We start from the raw sequence: 26,604 nt of genomic DNA, 5'->3' as shown, positions 1-26,604 counted from the left end.
AGGTATACGTTTGTTGAGTATTCCTGGTAAATTATATGGGAGGGTATTGATTGAGAGGGTGAAGGCATGTACAGAGCATCAGATTGGGGAAGAGCAGTGTGGTTTCAGAGGTGGTAGAGGATGTGTGGATCAGGTGTTTGCTTTGAAGAATGTATGTGAGAAATACTTAGAAAAGTAAATGGATTTGTATGTAGCATTTATGGATCTGGAGAAGGCATATGATAGAGTTGATAGAGATGCTCTGTGGAAGGTATTAAGAATATATGGTGTGGGAGGCAAGTTGTTAGAAGCAGTGAAAAGTTTTTATCGAGGATGTAAGGCATGTGTACGTGTAGGAAGAGAGGAAAGTGACTGGTTCTCAGTGAATGTAGGTTTGCGGCAGGGGTGTGTGATGTCTCCATGGTTGCTTAATTTGTTTATGGATGGGGTTGTTAGGGAGGTGAATGCAAGAGTTTTGGAAAGAGGGGCAAGTATGAAGTCTGTTGGGGATGAGAGAGCTTGGGAAGTGAGTCAGTTGTTGTTCGCTGATGATACAGCGCTGATGGCTGATTCATGTGAGAAACTGCAGAGGCTGGTGACTGAGTTTGGTAAAGTGTGTGAAAGAAGAAAGTTAAGAGTAAATGTGAATAAGAGCAAGGTTATTAGGTACAGTAGGGTTAAGGGTCAAGTCAATTGGGGAGGTAAGTTTGAATGGAGAAAAACTGGAGGAAGTAAAGTGTTTTAGATATCTGGGAGTGGATCTGGCAGCGGATGGAACCATGGAAGCGGAAGTGAATCATAGGGTGGGGGAGGGGGCGAAAATCCTGGGAGCATTGAAGAATGTGTGGAAGTCGAGAACATTATCTCGGAAAGCTAAAATGGGTATGTTTGAAGGAATAGTGGTTCCAACAATGTTGTATGGTTGCGAGGCGTGGGCTATGGATAGAATTGTGCGCAGGAGGGTGGATGTGCTGGAAATGAGATGTTTGAGGACAATGTGTGGTGTGAGGTGGTTTGATCGAGTAAGTAATGTAAGGGTAAGAGAGAGGTATGGAAATAAAAAGAGCGTGGTTGAGAGAGCAGAAGAGGGTGTTTTGAAATGGTTTGGGAACATGGAGAGAATGAGTGAGGAAAGATTGACCAAGAGGATATATGTGTCGGAGGTGGAGGGAACGAGGAGAAGTGGGAGACCTAATTGGAGGTGGAAAGATGTAGTGAAAAAGATTTTGAGTGATCGGGGCCTGAACATGCAGGAGGGTGAAAGGTGGGCAAGGAATATAGTGAATTAGATCGATGTGGTATACCGGGGTTGACGTGCTGTCAGTGGATTGAATCAGGGCATGTGAAGCGTCTGGGGTAAACCATGGAAAGTTCTGTGGGGCCTGGATGTGGAAAGGGAGCTGTGGTTTCGGGCATTATTGCATGACAGCTGGAGACTGAGTGTGAACGAATGGGGCCTTTGTTATCTTTTCCTAGCGCTACCTCGCACACATGAGGGGGGAGGGGGATGGTATTCCATGTGTGGCGAGGTGGCGATGGGAATGAATAAAGGCAGGAAGCGTGAATTGTGTGCATGGGTATATATGTATGTGTCTGTGTGTGTATATATATGTGTACATTGAGATGTATGGGTGTGTATGTTTGCGTGTGTGGACGTGTGTGTATATACATGTGTATGGGGGTGGGTTGGGCCATTTCTTTCTTCTGTTTCCTTGTGCTACCTCGCAAATGCGGGAGACAGCGACAAAGCAAAATAAATAATATATGAATATATATATATATATATATATATATATATATATATATATATATATATATATATATATATATATATATCTTTCTTTTAAACTATTCGCCATTTCCCGCGTTAGCGAGGTAGCGTTAAGAACAGAGGACTGGGCCTTTTTTGGAATATCCTCACCTGGCCCCCTCTGTTCCTTCTTTTCTAAAATCAAAAAAAAAAAAACGAGAGGGGAGGATTTCCAGCCCCCCGCTCCCTCCCCTTTTAGTCGCCTTCTACGACACGCAGGGAATACGTGGAAAGTATTCTTAATCCCCTATCCCCAGGGATAATATATATATATATATATATATATATATATATATATATATATATATATATATATATATATATATGATTTCTTCAAGACATGTAACAGATCATTCCTAGTACTGGATTGTGTGAAGACTGGGAAATGGAACAAAACGTCGAAGTAATTCATGTAGTGCAATTAACCAAGTACCTACTTGAGCTTAGCTGTTAATACAACAATAACAGTACAGTGTTGCCCTCCACCAAAACAAAAATTTCACCTTATGTTCAGCCGAGATTTCTATATATTATGTACATTAAATGAAAGACTATACTGAAAATTGGTATCAAAATCTAACATGACAATCATAAAGAAATGGGTAACCTAACTAGTTTTCAATGTGTTGAAAATGGACGCAACTCATGATCAATCAGTTTATGAGATCACTCATAAGCTCAAAGTTAATTTTCCTCATGCTAAAGATCAATGGTATATCACCAAATACGTTCTAGTTATATCACAGTAGCCCTGACTTGACCTGGAGGGTCATCAGGTCTATGGCCTGGCCAACATACTGTATCGATTTACTCTTCACACTTGATCAATTTCATTAAATGACTGATCTCAGACTCAGCCCTTGAAAAGTTTCTTGACTAGGCTCCAGGGCTGCCCACGGCTAGCTTAACCTGACCTTGCTGCTAAACTATCCATCCCTTGTCAACTAATAACAAACTGGGAAATATAATCTCTGTGAACAGGCCATACAGAACAAAATAAAACAATAGTGATAAAAATGCAAACTAAATAAAAATACATGAAATTGAGGCACATGATGGAGTGTGCCACAGAATTCTCAACAGTATTATAATAATCCGGCAAAATTTTACAGAGTGGGTTCCTCCTGACATTTCACCCTTAATCAATAACTTATTATTTTGTATTTACCTACGAAATTGTAATGACACATTAAGTATGTTGTACTGAAATTTTATATTGTAGCCATGCTCTTTCTTGACCGTATTTACGAAAGGAAATATACGAAAATACAAATGTTCGTCTAATATTAATGTGTGCAACAATGACGACGCAACTTCACTAATAATATTAATGTGTGCAACAATGACGACGCAACTTCACTAAACTGAACGTGTTCAGTTTCTTAATGTGTGTATAACAATAACTACGTAACTTCACTAAACTGGGCGTGTTCAGTTTTTCAATGTTCAATCTTTATTCCAGTCACATCTCTCATATATGCGATACCGTACCACACAAACCTTTACACTTTTGAAACCAGAATCATTACAGAGATTCCTCCTCCATCCCAAAGAAGGATGGCTTCCCTTCCTTATAGTATTAATAGCAAGGAGATGAGCCCATTGACTTACACGTCTCGTTCCCACAGGTATCTCAAGTGAGAAAACCTCTCAACGGAGGGCAAAACGCCAACACCAGAAAGGGAGGAAGATGGCGACGGGCAGCAGTACAAGAGTCGCCAGGCCAGGATGACGAGACAAAACATGACTCACCCAGGAGAATAAAGCTTGTGTGAGTGGTGTCACGAGCATGACTATTGCGTCCTCATATACTCAAGTGACCCCCCTCTCACTTCAAGAATATCTTTGTACGATAACAGAATATTGCCGACAAAGAATATGATTCTGCAGGACCGAAACGCCTACGTGACAGTAGGCTGTAATAGTGGCGCATGTCGCGTTCCTTCAACCGTTCGAACTCAGCCACACCTGATCTATTGTCAAGACCCGTTAGCCTAACACTGCCTAGAATCACCTGTAATTATGAATCATATCTGATCTGAAAGTTCTCAGGTTATATCATGTAAACTTGCTCCATACTATGGCATTTCACCTTTCATTTTCTGCTTTCGTATCAAAAAGCGCCCATTTACCCTTTCACTGTTAAATGTACTTATATTAAATCTAAATTTATCACATCCTTTAGTTTTTTTATTTTTCAAAACAATTTTAGTTTTCAATCCTGTATTACACGTTAGTTCACGCAAGATAGGCTAGAACTTCGTTCTTGTTTGCAGGAACTGAGTTCTGCTTATCATTCGGTTCCCTTCAAATATGGAGGCAACCCGTGCCTCTGCTGTTTATTTAGTTCAGTGTTGCCCCTAACTGGTCACTAAATAGACCTAACCCTCCATCATCTCCCGGTCTAAAGGTCAAGAGGCAAAGGGGAGTTTTCCGAGTCCCGGACAGTAGTACCTACCACATTACGAGCGTCCTCCCCACACACCCATATTATCTGTGATACTAAGTACAATCTCGCCGACCCATCCACCAGCACTTTCATACAGACAACGATACTAGAGCTTCTATATACTTAGCACCAGTGTGTATGCTGTTATTTAGATTGTTCGACACCACAGTTGAACGTGTGAAAAGCAACGATCATATGAAAATACTACGTATATAGTAAGCCGCTTCGACGTCAGCAAGATGTCAAACCTCTGCACTAACCTGGGTAAGTGCGTAAGTTCCCATCAGAGATGACTGATACTTTATATATCCGTCCACCACTTATTACAACCACTGGATGAGTCCAGCGCGAGAAGTGTAAAAAATTCCGGACTTGTGCACTTTGGCTCTGTTCAATGGTTACCAGAAAAGCGTAAAGTTACATATGAAAAACTGTGGAGGCCAGAATGAAGAAAGAATAAACACTAAAATGTGAAGGAATGATAACGAATTTAAGGGGTGAAATGCTCTGTCAGTGAAAACTTTTAAGTTTAGGGGAAAGTGGTTTGATAAACAAGCAAATTTATGTTGTTAGTGTCACTAGCTAGAAAAACTGAAGTGACCCTATAAACAAAAGAGCGTTGCTCGTTATCATCTATGAAATAGGAAAATATAGACATCAGTGAAAATAAAAAAGAAGTAAAAATGGTTAATGTGAGTGAAGAGAGAAATGTCTCAATAAATGAGTGGACGAGTGGAGAGCGCATGGTGTACCACAACTTCTGAGAAACGATTCGTGCCGTCCATTATATAAACCCAGAAAAGTCTATACCTCATATATCATATAGCACTTGAAGATTCCACATTAGATATGCCAGTTTTCCATTCCACGTAATGGTATTCGGATAGTCAGTACTGTCTGCCTGATGTATGCTAGGGAATGTTAACGTATGTACAATTTCAGTTCTAAATATACCAAATACGTGTACATGTAATGAATGTTAGGGCTGGACCTTTATTGTAAATAACTGTTGATTTCTTGGGACGTTGGTCGCATGGGTGATCTCAGATGATTACCATACATATATCGCTCACATACATATATCTCTGATGATTACCATACATATATCGCGCACATACATATATCTCTGATGATTACCATACATATATCGCTCACATACATATATCTCTGATGATTACCATACATATATCTCTGATGATTACCATACATATATCGCTCACATACATATATCTCTGATGATTACCATACATATATCGCGCACATACATATATCTCTGATGATTACCATACATATATCGCTCACATACATATATCTCTGATGATGACCATACATATATCGCTCACATACAAACATGACACTGATTCACACATGTGAACAACATATAAAAAATTTTTAAATGAAATTAGCTGATGTTACTTCATTGTTCATCTATGAGAATCGCAAAACACATACTAATTGTTTACAGTACAATGAAGAAACTGAGTCGAGCTTCAGGATCTGTCAACTTACTTTCCTTCCTAATATCCTAGCTTTCTCTTCCACACCTTCCACCAAAGACTCTTCCAAGAAACTTACTCCAAATACTCCAACTCTAAATTCTTTCTCTCTTATCAACAATCAAGAGACAGAGCCACAAGCTGAGTATAACACGACTTTTAAGAATTATCTTTAAACAAGAGATAGTTGTAACTCCCTTTTATAACTTGCACTACGAAGTTTAAAAACAGACCGGAAAAAGAGATAGCTACAGTGTGTACGACTTAGCTGCCTAAGCTTTGATATTTGATTGCTCAGTTATATGGGCCAAGAGTATATCTTACAATATCAAGTTGTAATGTGTATCTTGTTGCACTTCAAAACAATACTGTACTGCCTGTGACCAACAACACAAGAGGTCGATGCTTACCTGGAAGCACATTCTCTATGAGACTAGGCCAACCTGCACCAACAACATTACCACAAGCACGTATTAACGAACAAAGAATTTACTTGAACAGATTATCTATTTTGTTATAAGTATCTTAGGTACTGACAACGTCCCAAAGAGTCAGTGTGTTGCCAAAAAGAATATGATTCTAGTCAACTGTTCTAAACGGTTTAAGTCTGCATACAAAACTATCGCAGTGTGCGGGGAACTACTATAAAAGCCATTTCCTCATGATATATACATCAAACCTAACCTTTAAGAAAAATTACAGTACTTGAAAGTTCATAAATTCTCACACGACTCTTCAGCTGTATCTGGTACAAGTGGAAAGTATTTCATCTAATTTTTTTGTTAATTCATCAAGGGTGGAAATAGTCCAATATTCGGGCTTTTATATAACATAATTAATATATAAAAGTCGAATTCCTTCATAGAGTTCTATCTTTCATTTTGGTCTTGTAAATGATGATAGTGACTTTGGGCAATGTTTATCTCGTGCAATAAAGTGAAATTTTGATTTCCCGAGTTTTCTATGCCAAACCTGCCAAGCCTACTGCACACTCTTCACTGGAGTCCGCTGCAGCAAAAATACCGTTACATGTACGAGTTAATTTTCCTTCTGTACCACTTTTCAGGACTTAGTCAATAATCACAACTTCTGCTCCACTTGAAATATTTAATGTAATTTTTCTTTCTACCGCCGAACTGCCGTTTAATGGTGTAGCGTTGGGTACTGTTAGCAGATTCTGGCCCTCAATACCTCTGTTGTCCAGATTATGCTCATGAACAGTAACAGCCTATCCCTCACGCCTGAGTCGTATCTGGTTTCTACAAGTGGTTAACAGAACGTCTCTGTTTAGCGTCAGCAGTTTGATTTAGATTCACACTTGAACAGAAACTATCTGTCTACAACAGCTACACGACCCCTTTGAAGTGTCCTGGTGTTACCCAGGTCCTCCTGTTGCTCAAGGGTGTGTGCATAACTATACTGGTATGATGTCCAGACAGACATACATTACTATACAACCTCGGGACCCCTCTTGAGGCACCACAGAAGCTTCGAGACTGCCTGCTCTCCTTTGGAGCGCAAAAGTCATTGACATAACTTTGCCAAAGGTGGATTCTTGCTCGCAGTGTCGCTGCTTGCACAGAGGCCCTTGAAACATACAAACAAACACATACACACGTATCAGCTGAGGAAAAAATCAGGTTTAAACAGTCAACTATAAACTGTTTCAAATGACCTCAGGATCATCTTTAACTCTGCTTGGGAATCCATGAATCATTAATAAAACGCTTCATGCAACAAAAGGACATGGTCCAAAATATACAAAAGATATCTGCTTTCTACTAACACCCGATAAGCAACGACCATTCTTTTTTTTTATTATATTTGTTTAGCGATCAATACAACCAGCTTGTTCACCCGACCTTGAACTTTTTCCACAGACAGACACGCAACACTATTCATACGTCGATACATGTATTCATGTATCCCAGTTGCCACACATTTTTTTTTCTATAACGAAAGAATATTACCAACTTATAATGTACAGTGTACTCTGTACTGGGATAAGATGCTCAGGGCAACTGCAGTGGTTAGAGTATGGACGCTTCCTTTTGCAACTCCTTCCAACTGGATTTCCTAGATTGAAAAGTGGGGTCCTCCAACCGAACCCTTTATGTCCAGTTTGCAAAGGGAGTCTAAGAGGAAGGATGGGTTCTTTATGATGCTAAGCTTCCCTGTGACGTCAAAGACTCTGTCCAAATCAAAGAAAACGGCTAACAGGCGATGCGACTGAGTGAAGTTAGTCCCGACAACAGTTCTTAAATGTGATGTGGGAGTCGGCTGTTTTCCGAAGCTAAACTGGAATGAAGATGACACCACTCTGCTGACGGAGCTCGTGAGAGAGACCGGGGTCTGGCCCTTATGTTGCCGGCAATGCAAGCATCCCTGCCAGGCTAGGAAGGAACTGGTGAGGTGACGACCGTTTCCACCTACGTCGCCGGCAGTGCTCCCACCCGGAAAACCCCGCTACACATGGATAACGGGAAATCCATGGATCTTCCCCCAGTGAGAAGACAAAGGCTTAGGGTAGATTTACACCCGCCTGCTGGTGAGAGGGAGGCTGTAAGGGTGACCTGTAGATCCTCTTGTCATTGAAGGCAGTTTCCGTTCTTGTTCAGCCGTCAAGGTGAAAATGGAAAAAAAAAAAAAAATTGGCAGAGTAACATGAATCCAGTGGAAATCTCTGCCACTACAGTCTATCAAGAACACCTTACTTTATCTTTAGGGCGGGAAACTAGCAATGACGTGCCTACGATCTCGCGAACCCTTGTCCCACAGTAATAAGGGAATTCTCGGATTTCATTTCGAGCACATCTGGCTTCCTCTAGCAGCCTTTGGGTCTTAGTGTGGTTCCTTCCGTGACACACAATGAGGGGCTATCGTTACGTCATCGTTTCAGCTACCTTAATGCAGCTCTTTTTTTTTTTTTTTTACTCTGACAGCTTACGGGTATTCACTTAACCCCTGGGGAGGTCGACAGGGAATACCGATGTCGCTGCCATCCTGGCTGTCAGGTGGTCGATGGCTTCTTGGCCACACTGGAGATCCCCGGCAGAGTAATGCAACACCACAACACGCTCAAAGGCACTCCATTCAACACGGGTTCAATCATCGCTATCGCCGTATCCCACTGGCTGGGCTGCCGTCCACCTTCGAAGAAGAATCGGATACATTTGGCTTCTGAGCACTGGTGACCTCCTTCCTTCACTTCAGCACAAGAGATACACATCTCCCTCCCTCTCTTGAGCGAGCGTTAGCGGGGAGACAGATCTCTGGTATCAAAGCAGCGCCTTGGGAGATGGTACATAGAGGAGAAAGTGCAGTGCATCCCTCGCTGCCATGATCTTATCATTGCAGCTCCTTCCTGACCAAATCAGAGGGTCGCCCATCTCAAAACCTCGGTACAAACGTCACTCCTTACATGGTTAATCATTTCTGCTGTGTCTGTGCTGTATCATTATGGCGCACTGAGTTAAATTCAGCCCCTTGTCAATGCGGGGCAGGTAAATCGGCCTCTACTTCAGGAAGATCATTTAATTCTAGCAACATCCTGTCGTGGCTCATCTCACTCTATAAACTTCTTTACGCGAGGTGATAAAAATATCCTTGAAACAATGCGCTGCAAGCAAGTATTTTCAGAAGTCGTTTCTCATCATTTACTTTTTCGTTTCTACATCGCTAGTGTTGTCATCAGTGAAAACCACCAGAGCTTTTAAGCATTCTTGATATATGATCTGCCGTTATCCTCCCTACAAACAAAGTTGGAAGACAACCAAATTTCAAGTACAAAACAAGCCCTAACTCATATCTTTGTTACGTTCTTTGCCTACATTTCCCTCATTCCAGGAGTTACTCAAAGACAGGAAAAACCAGGACAATGCTTGAGTCAGCACAAATCTGTGAGCCTTTACTAATCTTCCAAGTTCACAAAACCGTGAAACGTCCTAACGATCCTAGTATATATATATATGCTAAACGTGGAATACAACCCAATGCTCGATATCTTATCCTCGTTCAATGCACATCAGCCTATAATTTCTACGATTTATTCTATATCTGCGACATATAATCAGATCTCATGTGGGATACAAAAGACCAAATCGATTATTATCAACGTACAGTCAGAATTATTCTGAACCAGGACATGAGATCAATTCGATTTAACAACGTTCAGCCAAAATAATTCAATCTCAAAGAAAACGCATCAAAGTATAACCTAACTTGAAAGATACTGTATCGTCTATGACAGAGACTGTGGAATGCTTACAACGTACATTTGCTCGGCAGAAATATGCAGCAACTCCGGTCTATCCACCTTGGAAACCACACAAAGTGTGAGAAAGTGTCAAAACTCACGGAACAAAATTGGCATCAGACCTACCGTGGAATGAGCTGCTAAGAGAGATGGGAAAGGTTCAATCTTCCCATATTGGATAAAGAAGAAAATGGGAAAATGATAGCACAATTCTAAGAGGCGAGGCAGCCGCTCACAGAATAGTTCATCCACGCTAGCAAGGGCGTACCATGACGGTCAACCTAGGACGTTAAAAGAGCATTTCTTCTGCTATTGGTTTGGATTCGTGAATGAAGCTAAATAAGGGGGTGGCCACTGCAACCACTGTACTACTGGCAGTAAAAAAAAAGATGAGGTGGGGCCCCACGAGTAATAAGAATAAATAAAAAACAAATTCACACAAATGTTGATGTATGGGCATATAACCCTGAACAACTTTTTTTTTTCTAATGATCTAATAGTGCATTTACGTGCACATATGAATGTATTCCTATGCACGCTTGAAGCATATTTCTTTTTTTCTTTTTTTTTTTTTGCTTTGTCGCTGTCTCCCGCGTTTGCGAGGTAGCGCAAGGAAACAGACGAAAGAAATGGCCCAACCCACCCCCATACACATGTATATACATACACGTCCACACACGCAAATATACATACCTATACATCTCAATGTACACATATATATACACACACAGACATACATATATACCCATGCACACACTTCACACTGTCTGCCTTTATTCATTCCCATCGCCATACATAAGCATATATCGACATGTAAACTGCCAATGAATATAAACATCTGAGTTTGAGCACTGGTCCAGTCGTTCTTTTTTTTCTATTAGATTATTTTAAACTGTGCGCCGAGAGAAGCAATTTGTGCCCTTCTATAATCTAGCTTGCTCCAACTATGAGAGATACGGCATTTGGAGGAGTGACGCTGCAATTCTTACTAGGCAATGAAGTACAGCGTGATCTGTAATATGGAATGTAGGAAAAAGCTAGGTAAGTCCCCGGTCAGTTGCACTTACCGGACCAAGAGTGTGTCATGGAAATCGAGGAGAATGTGTGTGTGTGTGTGTGTGTGTGTGTGAGTGTGCACCACTGTTCATTCAAGGTTAGCCAGATGAAACTGCAGCTCAAGTGATACCAGGATTCACCAACAAATCCAAATTTCCGTCCATTATTCTTGCTTTCCCCTGATGCTGCTGTGATATCAGCACCCATACGTAGTGTACTTACCAAGTTTCATTTGCTTAACTAAGGAATGGCAATGTAATGAATGAACAGCTGTGTGTTCGACCAGAATTACGTCTACCCTACATATAATATTTCTTAAGCAAACACGATATTTCAGATTTCTTCGCTGGTCACCGCACCACTTTTGGTCGTTAAAACAAACAGGGAAGAAAATACAGCCATAGTAACACGTTGCTGAGTGATGCTTGATATCATAAACGTGTTAATTATACTGAGACCACGACGGCGCTAACACAGAGCAGTTCTTGGGAGATAAGAGTCTAAAATAAGATGGGGAAAACTGGGAGTTATGCATGTATGCGGAAGAACCTCAGTCATCTTTAACCTCAGCAAGAGGTTTACTCTCAAGTGAAGGAGCAGTGAATGCAAACCACTGGACCACCGGAAATAGAAAGATGAGGTGAAAAGCTCTATTCCCTTATGAACAATAATTAACGATTAAAATAATCACAAACAGAATCATACATTTATAAAGATGCAAGGACACAAATGTTATCTATTTTGAACGATACTGTCGAGCACTTACTCATACAAATGAACAATCGTAACCACACCTATGTAAGGGTAAACCTATATGTAAACTGCTTCCCAATATATACGTCTGAGTCCGAGCACTTGCCTAGTAGTTCTATTTCATTACGTTATTTCAATTTTGCGAGTGCGGATGAGCACCACGTTTTACACTCACGGATCCCTATTCTTTGCCCCCATATTTGTATCATGATCTTTCCTCGTTCCAGTTCAATGTGTGACGTATGATCAGACCTTGATGGCGTAAGGCGTGACGTAGTCGACAATGTCATGAGGTAAGAAGGGGCCAGGCAGGTCCCCAGGTCAGTTGCAGTGGCATACTAGTGAGGAAGGTGGCGTGGCAGTGAGGAGCGTGGAAGCGCGCGCGTCTTGTACTACTCTCGACCGAACTCAAGGTAAGGCGTTTGAAACCCGCAGGTCGGAGACACGAAACATTTATTGTTCACATTACTTCCTTTCCAATGATGCTGATGTGATGGAATTACCCTTACGTAATGTACTTTACCGAGTGTAAAGTGCCTAAGTTGCTCACTGCTGTGTGTTCCACCGAAATTAAGTGTACACTACTGTAAAATATTTCTACGAACACAGGATTTTAGAATTCCTTGCTATCATACTGGTGGGGGCTCTACACAAACAAATACCCACAAAAATAATGCCATTGTAACCTGCAACTGAGTGATGTCGAGTTTTATAAACGAGCTTATTATAATACCGGTTTCTTTTCCAATCATCATAATGAATCTACCAGACTGTAATTGATATATATATATATATATATATATATATATATATATATATATATATATATATATATATATATCCCTGGGGATAGGGGAGAAAGAATACTTCCCACGTATTCCCTTAGTGTCGTAGAAAGCGACTAAAAGGGAGGGAGGGGGGGGGGGGGGGGCTGGAAATCCTCCCCTTACGTTTTTTAATTTTCCAAAAGAGAAACAGAGAAGGGGGCCAAGTGAGGGTATTCCCTTAAAGACCTAGTCCTCTGCTCTTAACGCTAACGCGGGAAATGGCGAATAGTATGATATATATATATATATATATATATATATATATATATATATATATATATATATATATATATATACATATATATATATATACATATATATATATATATATATATATATATATATATATATATATATATATATATATATATATATATATATTCCTGTGAGTCCACGGGGAAAATGAAACACGAAAAGTTCCCATGTGCACTTTCGTGTAATAATCACATCATCATGGGAGACACAAGAGAGAAATATAACACAGTTGATATACATCGAAGAGACGAAGCTAGGACGCCATTTGCTAAACATGTGATTGTCCAAAACATACAACGAGCGTTCATAAACTTATCATTTTACAAATCTTATCAACAATAAAGTTATCTAACTTGTATAGACCATCACTAATATTAAGATTATAATTCTTTGTGTATTTAATAATAGAAGATTCAATGATATTTCTCTTGGTAATAGAGTTAATAAGTGAGATGGCGTTACTCCAGTCAATACAATGATCATAGTTTTTAACATGATTAAACAAGGCATTTGATTCTTGTCACGTTCTTATACTATATTTATGTTGCTTAAGTCTAACAGAAAGACCCTTATCAGTCTGACCAACATAAAATTTATCACAGTTTCCACAAGACACTTTATAGTTCTCCCTTTTGATAATAGTTTCACTTTGCTTCCCATGTTGCTTAAATCCTTTAATGTAAATGTTGCCTTTAGCAACAATAATACTATAAAGAATATCTTAATCAGGAATTCACCAGAAAATTCTCTTGGTTGCATCTATAAAGTGCCTTGTGGAAACTGTGATTCCATATTATCGACTGATTTCAGTCCTAATTTCATTAACAGCATGAGCGCTTCTGTTCATCACGGAGTTAACAAGGGGCATTTCTACTGTGCTTTTTAAAAGACCAGTTTTGCACTTCCACCAGAATTTCTATATACTTCTCCTGGAGTCTTCTTTTCCCTGTCATAAACGTCTTATAGTTCAATTCACGCCCGACCCTGATCTGGACTTCTATCCATGACTGAAGCCTTCAACGGCAAAAAAAAAAAAAAGTGAAATTTTAAACCCCAGAAGATTTAGGTGTTCAAGTTTATTCACCTAGTGGCCTTTAATGGCCCCTAAAGTCGAAAGGTCTGAAGCCCAAATATTCAACTAGCCAAACTTTTACATTCAGGAAACAAACTGATAAACAGGACAACCAAATTCAATGACTGATAATAGTCATGGTAAAACACTTTTCTGCTATATCTTACGATCTTTATGACTGATTTAATTGACAGCCACAAAAGAATATGCTGCCATTTTCCCTGGTTCGATACACAGTAATTTCCTGTTCCTAGACATTCTGGAAACTAGGAAAGTCAGTGGTAAAATTCCAGTACAGGGTGGCTAGGGGAGATGACTGGAATATACCTGACTGTTTTGCATTTGCAGCAGTGTTAATACAAAAGATTTAGGGATGATTGTCATGTGTGTATAATGTGCTTGTGTATATTCTACGACAGACACTCAATAGTGGGGAGGGCTATGAAAACCAAGTAAAATGTGAAATAAACTAATGTTAAGTGGGGAGGGCTATGACACTCCGGTAAAATGTTTGGTTGACTATTGTAAATCTAAGTGAACCACTTCTATATATATAAACAGAACTTAAGAAAACATCACCAAACTTTCCCTAAAGATCGAGATCTACCTTCATCGAGGCCATGTGAATGTGTTGAAAATGTAATGTTGGAGGACAATGTGTGGTGTGAGAAAGTATGATCGAGTCACAAAATGACAGGTGGTAACAGGAGTGTGCATGAGAAATAAAGAGGGTGTCAAAATGGTTTGGACATAAGGAGAGGATGAATGAGGGAAAGATAACCAAGGAGATATACAAGCCAAAAGTGGAAGGAACGAGGAAAAATAGAAAAACAAGATGGGAAATTAGAGTGAAAGATGCTTTGAACATGCTGCAGGGTGCAAGGAATAGAGCGGAGAGGAACGAATAATAGGTTGAACCTGGGTATATGAACCGGTCGGGGAAACCATGGAAAGGTCACAGTGTAGGGCCTGGTGGTGGGGGAGCCAAGGCATCGGTGCATTATACTTGACAACTAGAATGGTACAACCCAGTTAAACGCGGAAAATTGTGCACTTGTATGAAATAAAATGCGTACAAATCATTAAGCCAAATAAGTTCATAAACTTTCATAAGAGAATGATCAATCTTCTTTTGAATGCATATGGCCAAGGCAACAGGGTGAAAAAATATATTTACGTATATTTTGGGATATACTCCTGAATTTACAGTAAATTTCGACTGCTTGAGGAAGTTAGGTGACGTTTTCATACGTTCTGTTCATTTCTAGGAGTTTAATCTACTTTTTATAATAATTACACAACATTTTCCCTGACCTTCACCCCCCCCCCCACTCAATGTGAACTTTATTATCGCGATTAAAAAATCAAGCTTCAAAGGCTTCATTAAATTCTCTAGAAAGTATACTATTTCTGCAAAACAAAGTCAATTATACTCCAAAGATACATTCCTGGAGACCTAGACAATAAACTACTATTTCACCCAACCTTTGGTACAAAATACACTCGCGAGTATTTGCATAAAATGGAAAAATAAAGTTACGATATAATTTACCGTCAAATTATGAGTTCCCAGCCGGCTGAAATACATTCAGTATAAAATGGTTCAAAATTATCAGTCTCATAACGCAATTTCCCTGGCATACACGTCTTGCCCCTGTATATCCAGACACGACCCCAAGTCAAATCTAATTAGCCACTTAAGTGTCATTCCTAGCTAACAACCACAGCCTTACAATAAATGTAAAATTCTCTACATTAACACCTGAACAGCATTCCTACCTCAACTATCATTACATCAGTAATTTCTGAAAATCTCAAGTTCCTCTCCACGGTAAAAGCTAAGATCAATTGCAGTTTCACCTCCATCTGCAACGTGCAGACCAAGGAAAAGTTATGACGCTACTGTAAAGAAACAAGCTATCACCCTCTGCTTGGCTCCTAATTTTGCCTGTATGTTGGTACTTTATATCTACACCACTGTACCTGTACTTCGCACAAGAGGAACGGATTCAATAATGCCACAAAACTTTACCTTAGAACGCCAATTCCAGTAACGTCAAACCACATTCTAACTGGGACACACGCTTACTCAAGGTTGCCAGATGCTGCAGTATTCATTTGGCATCTATGAGTATGATTTTTGGTATTTTTTCGGCAAAATATTTTCGAAAAATTGCAGTCTTTCTGGCACTGACAAAAGGAAAACAGAAAACTGAAATATTAGAAATAAATTTCGTATGCTTTCTTGAAACACACACACACACACACCTACATGAAAATAAATACGGAGAAAGGACAACATGAGCTAGCTTAACTCCTGTAAACCACAACTTCGTAAATACAACTAAGCAATCTCACACCATTAATGAAAGCTTTCGATCAATATTTGGAGCGCTTCATCAGCTGCTTCACTGTTATCTGTATCCCCTTCATGAGTTAATTACAACGTTCACTCACATACATACACTGAAATTCCTTAACATCTCTTTTGATACAAGAAAATCCTTGCAGCGAGAATCATTCATCAAATGTGACCTAATCATCAAGATGCTCTTAAAAATTACAATGTACCTCATTAGATTTCTTATTTTTGTCTTAAGAAAGGCAGTCTGACTGAACACTCTCTCAACATATGCATCTGCTATGGATGAACATAATTTAGTTGACTAGATTTGCCAAAGTTCTGAAGCAATACACACCTACTGCATTCTTGAAATTATACACATAACACCAAATTTTTTCTTCTTTATGGTCAATCTCAGTCCCCGAATTTATCCAGTCACACAGCCTGATATCTATGTGCTGCTTTTCCAAGTCATCAAAATCTATATCTGTAGTGTTAATTAAATTCTGCCAGGTTTAATTTATGAAATGAACATATCTACTCTGGGGAAGAAGAATATCTGGATGAAAAGCTTGTAATGTATCAAAAACTTGAATTTCTCTGGCAGCCTTAAGGATACTTCACCTACTGCTGTCTTCAAAAAAATTCAGACATCGATATTTTGTGTTCAGTACCTTAACATGAGAAAAATCTATTTCTGATAGTTCCTGGTGCAATTTAGCTCCAAAGAGGATGTCTGTAAGAGGTTTGACATGTATACCTTCAACCTTTTCATACATTCTTACAAATTCATATATACACATTCTACTTTTTAATAAAATGTAAAACGCATTCAAGTCCCTAATTAAATGACCATGGCCAGCATTAATTTGCTCATATTCATTTATCAGTTGGGAGGCTAATAGTAAATATACATAATTTGACCTCACGACATTTAGCTTTTAAAACAGTGATTTGCAACTGTAGTTTTTGATATATCTAATGGATCTCTGGAATATGGTGTGAGCTTACGCCATTGTGTGATCACTGAGTTAATAACTTTCCCAGTCACCGACCACCTACGCATAACCTAGTCGAAAAACTAATCACCCTTAAAGTTTCTATAAAAGCAAGACAGTCGTCATAACTACCATGTACGGAATTCCTATCGCCAACTGTTTGTTTATAATGATACACAACTGCAGAGGAATATATGAGTGACACACAAACAGGTCCAAACCTACTAAGGCGGAGCAAGGCAGCAGCATCATTCTACACAAACGACTGCGAACATTATTAATATTTTCTCCATCGTCAGATCTGTGATGTCGGAAGAAGACGGTTTCGACCATTTCCTGACTACCATAGGATTTGGACGATGGCAGATGATTAGCATAGCAACAACTATTACCGGTAAGTCCCCCACCTTTCCATAAACTGCTCGGCATTGCTCCTGCACCTATTGTGTTTCAGAAGAACAGTTGTATGGTCTCAATACTCATTTTGTACCCTCAGTAAGATGTGGCTTTAAAAAAGTTACTATTTTTCCATTCTGGATGAAAAAGACCCGCTGATAGCATAAAGCCATTTAACTGATATTTAGGTTCTACGTAATTTTGGAATGTTATCGACTCAGTTGTATTTGTTATTTACTTATTTTCAGCCGTATCAAATCCGTTAGGTCCATATATCCTATCCCTATGTCATCAATGTTGTTTGCCGTCAGACTTAAAACTTTTTATTTTCATCTTTTTACCCAACATGCCACGAGAGAGAGAGAGAGAGAGAGAGAGAGAGAGAGAGAGAGAGAGAGAGAGAGAGAGAGAGAGAGAGCGTCTGCATTATCTGCTGCAATATGTTTTTATGACGGGACTTATCTTTATATTTTGTCACATGCTGTCTTTCTCCTTTAGTTTATCATCTGATATAACTTCCTAACTATAAAATATTACTTTTTTTTTTTTTTACTCCTTTTGTCTAATTATATCAAATTCCCTGGCAGAATAATTTTGTTTTATATTTCTTCTTCATTAGACTTCCTCGCAACACTTCCATTTTGTTATCAATTCTATCTACTTACTGGATTTCCTAACATAATTCCTGTGTCCTTTATTTACTCCTTCATTTTATTATAGTACATCAGTATATTCGTTTCCACGTATACATTACTTATGTTTTACTTTTAAATTGTTATTTCATCTTCGCCTCCTTGTTACTTTTTTTTTCAGGATTTTAAAGTCAAACAGGTTTTCGTTTCTTCGTTTAGCAGTATCTGCGTTTTCTCCTACGTTATCTCATATCTTATCCAACTAGTGTGTACGCAAGCACGGGAACACACACACACACACACACACATTGCACAGGAGTTTTGTGGTCATGATGTAGGACTGTGTTAAGGAAGATTATGTGAATATAGCAAAAGAGGAGCAACAAATCGAGAGAGAGGCTAGAAATGAGCGAGAGATGGCTCAGGAAACGATTTCAAAGTGCAAATGAGATTATGCCTGGATTATACCAGGGATATAGGCAGCACTAGAGCCATCTAAGCATCTGAAAGGTTTAAGTAAACAGAAATGATCTGAACAGACGATAAAATGAGGGAAAGAGTAACCTTGAAAAGAAAACTGACAGGAAATAATCCAAAAAAATTCCTATAGATTCATACCTTTTCTGTTAAAGATCAGCCAATCGGGTTAAAGGATTGGGAAATACGATTTGTATAGGATGAAGTGCACATATACGAAGAACTCAATGAAAGACTGAAGTGTTTTCACGGTGGAAGACACTATAACCCTTACACCAGTGGTGAAATGGTTAGAGGGTACCAGAAATCATAGAAACTGGTAGAAATGACATACGCAGAGTCCTGATGAAGTTTCGACCATATACGCTAGAGCCAGAAGTGAGCAACTGCACTTGACGAATTACGTCAGTGGAAGGGAACACGACTAAACATGCCAAACGAGCTTTCTCGAAAAAGGCTGAACTCGCCCATGGTGTAAGATACGGTCCGGTCCTGGGATACAAACCAATGACTTGGGATAAGGACAGCATTTATCCTTGATTATGCTTGGAGGTGATCCGACAGACGTGCGCGGCATTCGAATGGTGAAGAGTGAACATACCTTGCAAGGGGAACCAAGACAAATTACAAACTGTATCTGGCGCATTATTTGATGACTTTCAGTCCGAATGAACACAAAGTATTGTTGACGATGGGCCACGGACTCGATACCTACTATCATCCAGCAGGAAATAAGATGCACGAATCTATGTGCGAAAAGGACTTGAGAACTGACATCGTCCCTAAACCGTCGTCAGAGCCATACTTCAGACAAAATGGTAGCGAACACAACCTGTCTCATGGCCTCCATCAGAAACACGATCAGATGCGCGTCTAGTCCTTCTTGCTAAGTCACTGAGCCTTGGACAGTACATTTGTCCTCTATGGTACACAGAAGAAAAAGAGCAACTTGATCACGAAAGTTCCTAAACCTGTGTGATGACGCTAGAAAGTAAACACTCAAGCTTTGTGCCAAAGTTCTGTGAAAACGACGTAACTAAATTTTCCGTACGTTCGAAAATGTTGCCAATCAGCTCTCCTGGCTGAAGTCGTCTTGGTTGATTTTGCTACAATCTGTCCTCATGTCACCGAAGGATGAAGAGATAGAGCAACTGAGCGCCACAAGAACTCTTCCGAGAAACGTTTAAAAAAAGATGTAAAGAAATACACTTATAGTATAAGAGGATAAATGCAATACGCTAAGTAATTACACTGTGAATGTGGACCTGCATACACGAAGTTCCAAAAATTGTGCGGTCATAGAGAAAGTTCAAAAGACAGGGCCGCATGGGGATGTAGAACTGCCTCCTAGCAATGTACAAATAGGACATTACCAATACGTCTTTCATCCTCACGGTAACATTACATAACAGTCACTATAATAACCACAGGTCTGAGCAGAATACCTGGGAAACTGAACATGTTTTAGAAGCTACGGCACAACTTCCCGTAATATATACAAGGAGAAGAGTAACCAAAGAATAAAAGAGCTGCCTTGCATCTTTCACTTTATACCGAATTCTTAGGTCGTAGCAACAGCTATAGAAACAGCCTGTTGTTGTGGCTTCCCTGGTCGTAAATGATGTTGTCAATGTACACAGCTAGGAGATCAAGAAAAGTATGTGACTAAACAATCAGGCTTTAGTATGATAAAAAAAAAAAGATGTTTGTATCTGTCGTTCAACATACAACATTCACAGGAATTGAGTTAATATATTCTGTTGCCTTGCATTAACATGTGCAAGAATCAAAGGAAAAACTTAAAAACAGTTCTATTTCTACGGCCTATTTAAAGCCTATTTGGCATTTCATCCCTACATCTACGTGGATTTCTATTTTCCTATGTACTACAGATTTACAAAACTATTAATGCGGAATCTACAGCAGTCTGGCTAGCCGCTTATCCAATGGCCAGAGGCGGTATATAAGGGGGGGAGAGGGAGCACAAGTGAAGGCAGCGGCGCCAGTAATGACGCGGCAGACAATGGCATGAAGTCTGGGAGGTGTCCTCAAGCCTCCGAGACAGTCTGGCTCTGACTTAAACCAGATCATTACCCAAACACTCGAGGCCCAAGCCCCTATGGCCTCACCAAGGGCTATGATGTCAGTTTAGAGAATCACATGCGCCTCTGATATACTACGCGAAATAAAAATCCTTTGAAAGGCATATGATAAAGCTTTGTTGTTTCTTCTGTACACCATGTATTTTTTTTTCTTCTATAAACGCCATTGATAAGCGAGCGAATATGGTCAACAAAATTCAAATAAAGACCAAACGATTCGTTCTATGCGAGACCCAAACGTGCACAGAGAAAATCAAGAGATCATTCAGTAACGATATAATGCTTACATGATACGTTCTAAGTTACTTACGTCAGCCATCTAAGGTGTATAAAAACCACGCCAAAGTTGGTTCACTTTGTCACAATGACACCGCCCAGCCCAATAACTGAAGGACTCGCACGTCATGTTCCTCCTCACCTTCACATGGTGTACCTCACCTGGCATAAGCGGGACATTCTGTCGATCGGCAACAACTGTATCAAGAGCCTAAACATGATTTCAGAAGCAATGTGTATGCGTTCAAACTTCATTATCTTCCTCGCTGTCTCTTCTTTCATCCACATTATCATGAAGACCGGCATGTTTTAAGTTACTTTTTACCCATGTCAGGACTTGTACATAGTCTCTTTTCACAGTCCCAACATTGCCTATTTTCTTTTTCTTTTTTTACCGTTTTCGGTGGAGATATAAATGGCATAGTGCGGTGTGAGACTATCAAACTAAAAGGTTAAGTTTTCATACTTATGGGGCTTAACCACGCCAGAATTATATATATATATATATATATATATATATATATATATATATATATATATATATATATATATATATATATATATATATATGGCATGAGAAGAGTGGGAGGTGGGTTGATTAGAAAGGGTAGTGAGTGGTGGGATGAAGAAGTAAGAGTATTAGTGAAAGAGAAGAGAGAGGCATTTGGACGATTTTTGCAGGGAAAAAATGAAATTGAGTGGGAGATGTATAAAAGAAAGAGACAGGAGGTCAAGAGAAAGGTGCAAGAGGTGAAAAAAAGGGCAAATGAGAGTTGGGGTGAGAGAGTATCATTAAATTTTAGGGAGAATAAAAAGATGTTCTGGAAGGAGGTAAATAAAGTGCGTAAGACAAGGGAGCAAATGGGAACTTCAGTGAAGGGCGCAAATGGGGAGGTGATAACAAGTAGTGGTGATGTGAGGAGATGGAGTGAGTATTTTGAAGGTTTGCTGAATGTGTTTGATGATAGAGTGGCAGATATAGGGTGTTCTGGTCGAGGTGGTGTGCAAAGTGAGAGGGTTAGGGAAAATGATTTGGTGAACAGAGAAGAGGTAGTAAAAGCTTTGCGGAAGATGAAAGCCGGCAAGGCAGCAGGTTTGGATGGTATTGCAGAAGAATTTATTAAAAAAGGGGGTGACTGTATTGTTGACTGGTTGGTAAGGTTATTTAATGTATGTATGACTCATGGTGAGGTGCCTGAGGATTGGCGGAATGCGTGCATAGTGCCATTGTACAAAGGCAAAGGGGATAAGAGTGAGTGCTCAAATTACAGAGGTATACGTTTGTTGAGTATTCCTGGTAAATTATATGGGAGGATATTGATTGAGAGGGTGAAGGCATGTACAGAGCATCAGATTGGGGAAGAGCAGTGTGGTTTCAGAAGTGGTAGAGGATGTGTGGATCCGGTGTTTGCTTTGAAGAATGTATGTGAGAAATACTTAGAAAAGCAAATGGATTTGTATGTAGCATTTATGGATCTGGAGAAGGCATATGATAGAGTTGATAGAGATGCTCTGTGGAAGGTATTAAGAATATATGGTGTGGGAGGCAAATTGTTAGAAGCAGTGAAAAGTTTTTATCGAGGATGTAAGGCATGTGTACGTGTAGGAAGAGAGGAAAGTGATTGGTTCTCAGTGAATGTAGGTTTGCGGCAGGGGTATGTGATGTCTCCATGGTTGTTTAATTTGTTTATGGATGGGGTTGTTAGGGAGGTGAATGCAAGAGTTTTGGAAAGAGGGGCAAGTATGAAGTCTGTTGGGGATGAGAGAGCTTGGGAAGTGAGTCAGTTGTTGTTCGCTGATGATACAGCGCTGGTGGCTGATTCATGTGAGAAACTGCAGAAGCTGGTGACTGAGTTTGGTAAAGTGTGTGAAAGAAGAAAGTTAAGAGTAAATGTGAATAAGAGCAAGGTTATTAGGTACAGTAGGGTTGAGGGTCAAGTCAATTGGGAGGCGAGTTTGAATGGAGAAAAACTGGAGGAAGTGAAGTGTTTTAGATATCTGGGAGTGGATCTGGCAGCGGATGGAACCATGGAAGCGGAAGTGGATCATAGGGTGGGGGAGGGGGCGAAAATTCTGGGAGCCTTGAAGAATGTGTGGAAGTCGAGAACATTATCTCGGAAAGCAAAAATGGGTATGTTTGAAGGAATAGTGGTTCCAACAATGTTGTATGGTTGCGAGGCGTGGGCTATGGATAGAGTTGTGCGCAGGAGGATGGATGTGCTGGAAATGAGATGTTTGAGGACAATGTGTGGTGTGAGGTGGTTTGATCGAGTAAGTAACGTAAGGGTAAGAGAGATGTGTGGAAATAAAAAGAGCGTGGTTGAGAGAGCAGAAGAGGGTGTTTTGAAATGGTTCGGGCACATGGAGAGAATGAGTGAGGAAAGATTGACCAAGAGAATATATGTGTCGGAGGTGGAGGGAACGAGGAGAAGAGGGAGACCAAATTGGAGGTGGAAAGATGGAGTGAAAACGATTTTGTGTGATCGGGGCCTGAACATGCAGGAGGGTGAAAGGAGGGCAAGGAATAGAGTGAATTGGAGCGATGTGGTATACCGGGGTTGACGTGCTGTCAGTGGAGTGAATCAAGGCATGTGAAGCGACTGGGGTAAACCATGGAAAGCTGTGTAGGTATGTATATTTGAGTATGTATAAAGTGAAAATATCATAAATGTGTATGTACATGGATCATCTGCTTGGATGGATATCAAAGATGACAAAGTTAACAGCAACAAAAATGAACAAAACAGTGAACAAGTAAACCACAAGATGCACCGAGAAGGTTAGGCAAGCCATAGTCAGTGAACAAGTTAGGCAAGCCTTCATTACATGTACAGCGACGAACTGTCTGTTCAGGACAGTGGAAGGTAAGGAGCTTCATTTCTTACATCAGCACGACCGAGGGAAGCGTCCTCTACTGTGTTGATCATACATGAAGTCTTCTACTTTGCTACATTTTAGGCCAAGACGTAATTTCATGGATTGAGGCTATCATCTTGTTTATATCTGTGAGCAAGTTCATATAGTTTCATATGCGAAAAAAAAAAAAACTAACACTAAGGAACAGAACCTCTACTTTATTTCCTAGGTTACATCGCAAGGGAAATCCATCGTCACTTGTTGAGAAAGACGGTGACGAGAATAATGGAGGGCCAGCGAATGTAGACATTTTACATACCTATAACTTGCTACGCTACTGTGATATAACTGTCACCATGGAGATGGCAGTCTCGACTGGCAAGATTTACTGCTCTGTTGCGATATAACTGTCATATGATATAACTGTCACCATCGCCGCGCTATTATGATATAACTCACCATCGCTACGCTATTGTGTTGTCACCATCGCTACTCTGTGATATAACTCACCATCGCTACGCTATAGTGATATAACTCACCATCGCTACGCTATTGTGTTGTCACCATCGCTACGCTATTGTGATATAACTCACCATCGCTACGCTATTGTGTTGTCACCATCGCTACGCTATTGTGATGTCACCATCGCTACGCTATTGTGATATAACTCACCATCGCTACGCTACTGTGATGTCACCATCGCTACGCTATTGTGATGTCACCATCGCTACTCTACTGTGATGTAACTCACCATCGCTACGCTATTGTGATGTCACCATCGCTACGCGATTGTGATATAACTCACCATCGCTACGCTATTGTGTTGTCACCTTCGCTACTCTACTGTGATGTAACTCACCATCGCTACGCTATTGTGATGTCACCATCGCTACGCTATTGTGATATAACTCACCATCGCTACGCTATTGTGTGTCACCATCGCTACGCTATTGTGATATAACTCACAATCGCTACTCTACTGTGATATAACTGTCACCATCGAGATGGCAGTCTCGAATGGCAAGAAGCTATGACACCACCAGTTTGTCTTCACTAATACGTGGCACCACAAGAAAAACGAAACACGAAGATCCCAGCGTTTCCGTGATAATTCTCATCTTCATGTTTACAAAGTTATCACTAAAGATGACAATTATCACGAAAGTGCTGGAGTGAACGTTTTTTTTTTTTTTTTCATTTTCCTTGTAGCTTCCGATTTATTCAACAATCACATATATTCAACCTCGCCTGTCTCAAAGTAAGCCACAATGCTGTACAGCCTTTTTTTTTTTTTTTTTTTTACCACTGCTTACAATAGATGTCTGTGCATAAGCCGTTTCTCTAAGGCTTGGACCCAAGGCACACGTCTGGCTACTGCTTCCTGCAGTTTCTGTGTAAAGGCTGACTACTTGAGGATTGACCGTTATACCTCCTTTTCCCCCTCGAACAGCTAAGCCACTGTGGACTTTATCGTCTAACTTAAGTCTTGCCCACTTCAGAACTCTCTATATAACTTCGTAAGTTTATAAACACACGCAAAGTTCTGTGTAATTTTCTGATTCTTTTTTCTCGCTTCCTTTAAATCAACCGAAACGACCTTTGAGAGGTGCATGTTTATCCCTCGCCATCTTGGTCACTAGAGAGAGAGAGAGAGAGAGAGAGAGAGAGACTACAATCGCGGTACATAAAGTGTCTCTAATAATTTCAATCACGATATTAGCTTGCAGAAATGAAATACTCAAATCTCCGCTCATTTTATCATTGAAGTAACCTGCAGGATTATCATATAATTTTACAATAAAATCATATATATATATATATATATATATATATATATATATATATATATATATATATATATATATATATATATATATATCTAGGCACATTGTCATTTTTGAATTATGTATTATAGATTGGTCGTTACGGCATGCGGGATATGTGGCCATTACGCCAATGTAGCCCAAACCAAGGCCATGGCCGAACACTTGATCCAGCACTGGTCCGCTTGGGGTGACCTTAGTCCTATTTGTCCAACTCGCCGGGCAGCAAAAACCTTACCCGTCGATTGAATAATTTTTAAGCGTATTTTTTTTTTCCTACTCGACCCTGGTGAAATTTGTTCCGGGCTCATCAAATGTGACCAATGGTTGTCCAGCAAAAGACAAGTAGACGCATATCTGTTTCAAACAATATCAAATCCAAGAAAATCCCAATAAACCCAGGTCAAGTCACGGATTTCTTCACGTCCTGAAGAAGAGTTGGTACATCAGACACTTAACTCCCACTGTAATTTGCGGTGAGCGCTTCAGAGTGGGCATGTAGACATTATTTTTTCAACTGACGCAATCATTACCTCATTCTTCTGAAGTGAGGTGTCATGTTAACGCACTGCTGCCCACTCTACGCATTTATGAGAATATTCAGTTCATTTTCAAAACCAGAAGTCATCGACGACTCAATATAATAATTATGTTCTAATCTCTTTTTCATTTGATTCGGTTATAGCAAATTCAAATTTTGTTGGCATTTACGAAAATTCCTCAGTGGCATCTCTTTTGCTTTTCTTTT

The 26,604-nt window shown here is 39.8% G+C and overlaps 2 protein-coding genes and 1 long non-coding RNA gene across 6 annotated transcripts in view; 2 read left to right on the top strand and 1 right to left on the bottom strand.

Moving 5' to 3' along the window:
• The window catches only part of LOC139756878 (serine/threonine-protein kinase MAK), a 66,075-nt gene extending 59,391 nt beyond the window's left edge, over positions 1-6,684 (top strand). For all 3 annotated transcript variants that reach the window (XM_071676740.1, XM_071676738.1, XM_071676739.1), the window contains exon 11: positions 3,418-6,684. In XM_071676740.1, coding sequence (XP_071532841.1) covers positions 3,418-3,430 — 13 coding nt within the window. In that variant the 3' untranslated portion in view covers positions 3,431-6,684. The remainder of the gene's footprint in view (positions 1-3,417) is intronic.
• LOC139756879 (uncharacterized) overlaps positions 1-26,604 on the bottom strand; it is a 108,770-nt gene that overhangs the window by 79,357 nt on the left and 2,809 nt on the right. Inside the window, exon 1 of one of the 2 annotated variants that reach the window (XR_011714455.1) lies at positions 15,985-16,041. The exons of the other annotated variant lie outside the window; for it this stretch is intronic. This is a non-coding gene — a long non-coding RNA (uncharacterized lncRNA). Of the gene's footprint in view, positions 1-15,984; positions 16,042-26,604 lie in introns of those variants that run through there. 2 annotated transcript variants of the gene reach the window in all.
• The window catches only part of LOC139756877 (organic cation transporter protein-like), a 47,074-nt gene continuing 32,532 nt past the window's right edge, over positions 12,063-26,604 (top strand). Inside the window, exons 1-2 of the mRNA XM_071676737.1 lie at positions 12,063-12,211; positions 17,594-17,688. Coding sequence (XP_071532838.1) covers positions 17,601-17,688 — 88 coding nt within the window. The 5' untranslated portion in view covers positions 12,063-12,211; positions 17,594-17,600. The remainder of the gene's footprint in view (positions 12,212-17,593; positions 17,689-26,604) is intronic.

The sequence above is a fragment of the Panulirus ornatus genome, chromosome 23 (genome assembly GCF_036320965.1).
Source record: "Panulirus ornatus isolate Po-2019 chromosome 23, ASM3632096v1, whole genome shotgun sequence".
Classification (NCBI taxonomy): Eukaryota; Metazoa; Arthropoda; class Malacostraca; order Decapoda; family Palinuridae; genus Panulirus; species Panulirus ornatus.
The sequence above is the reverse complement of the archived record's forward strand: the minus strand, read 5'-3'. Positions and strand labels throughout refer to the sequence as shown.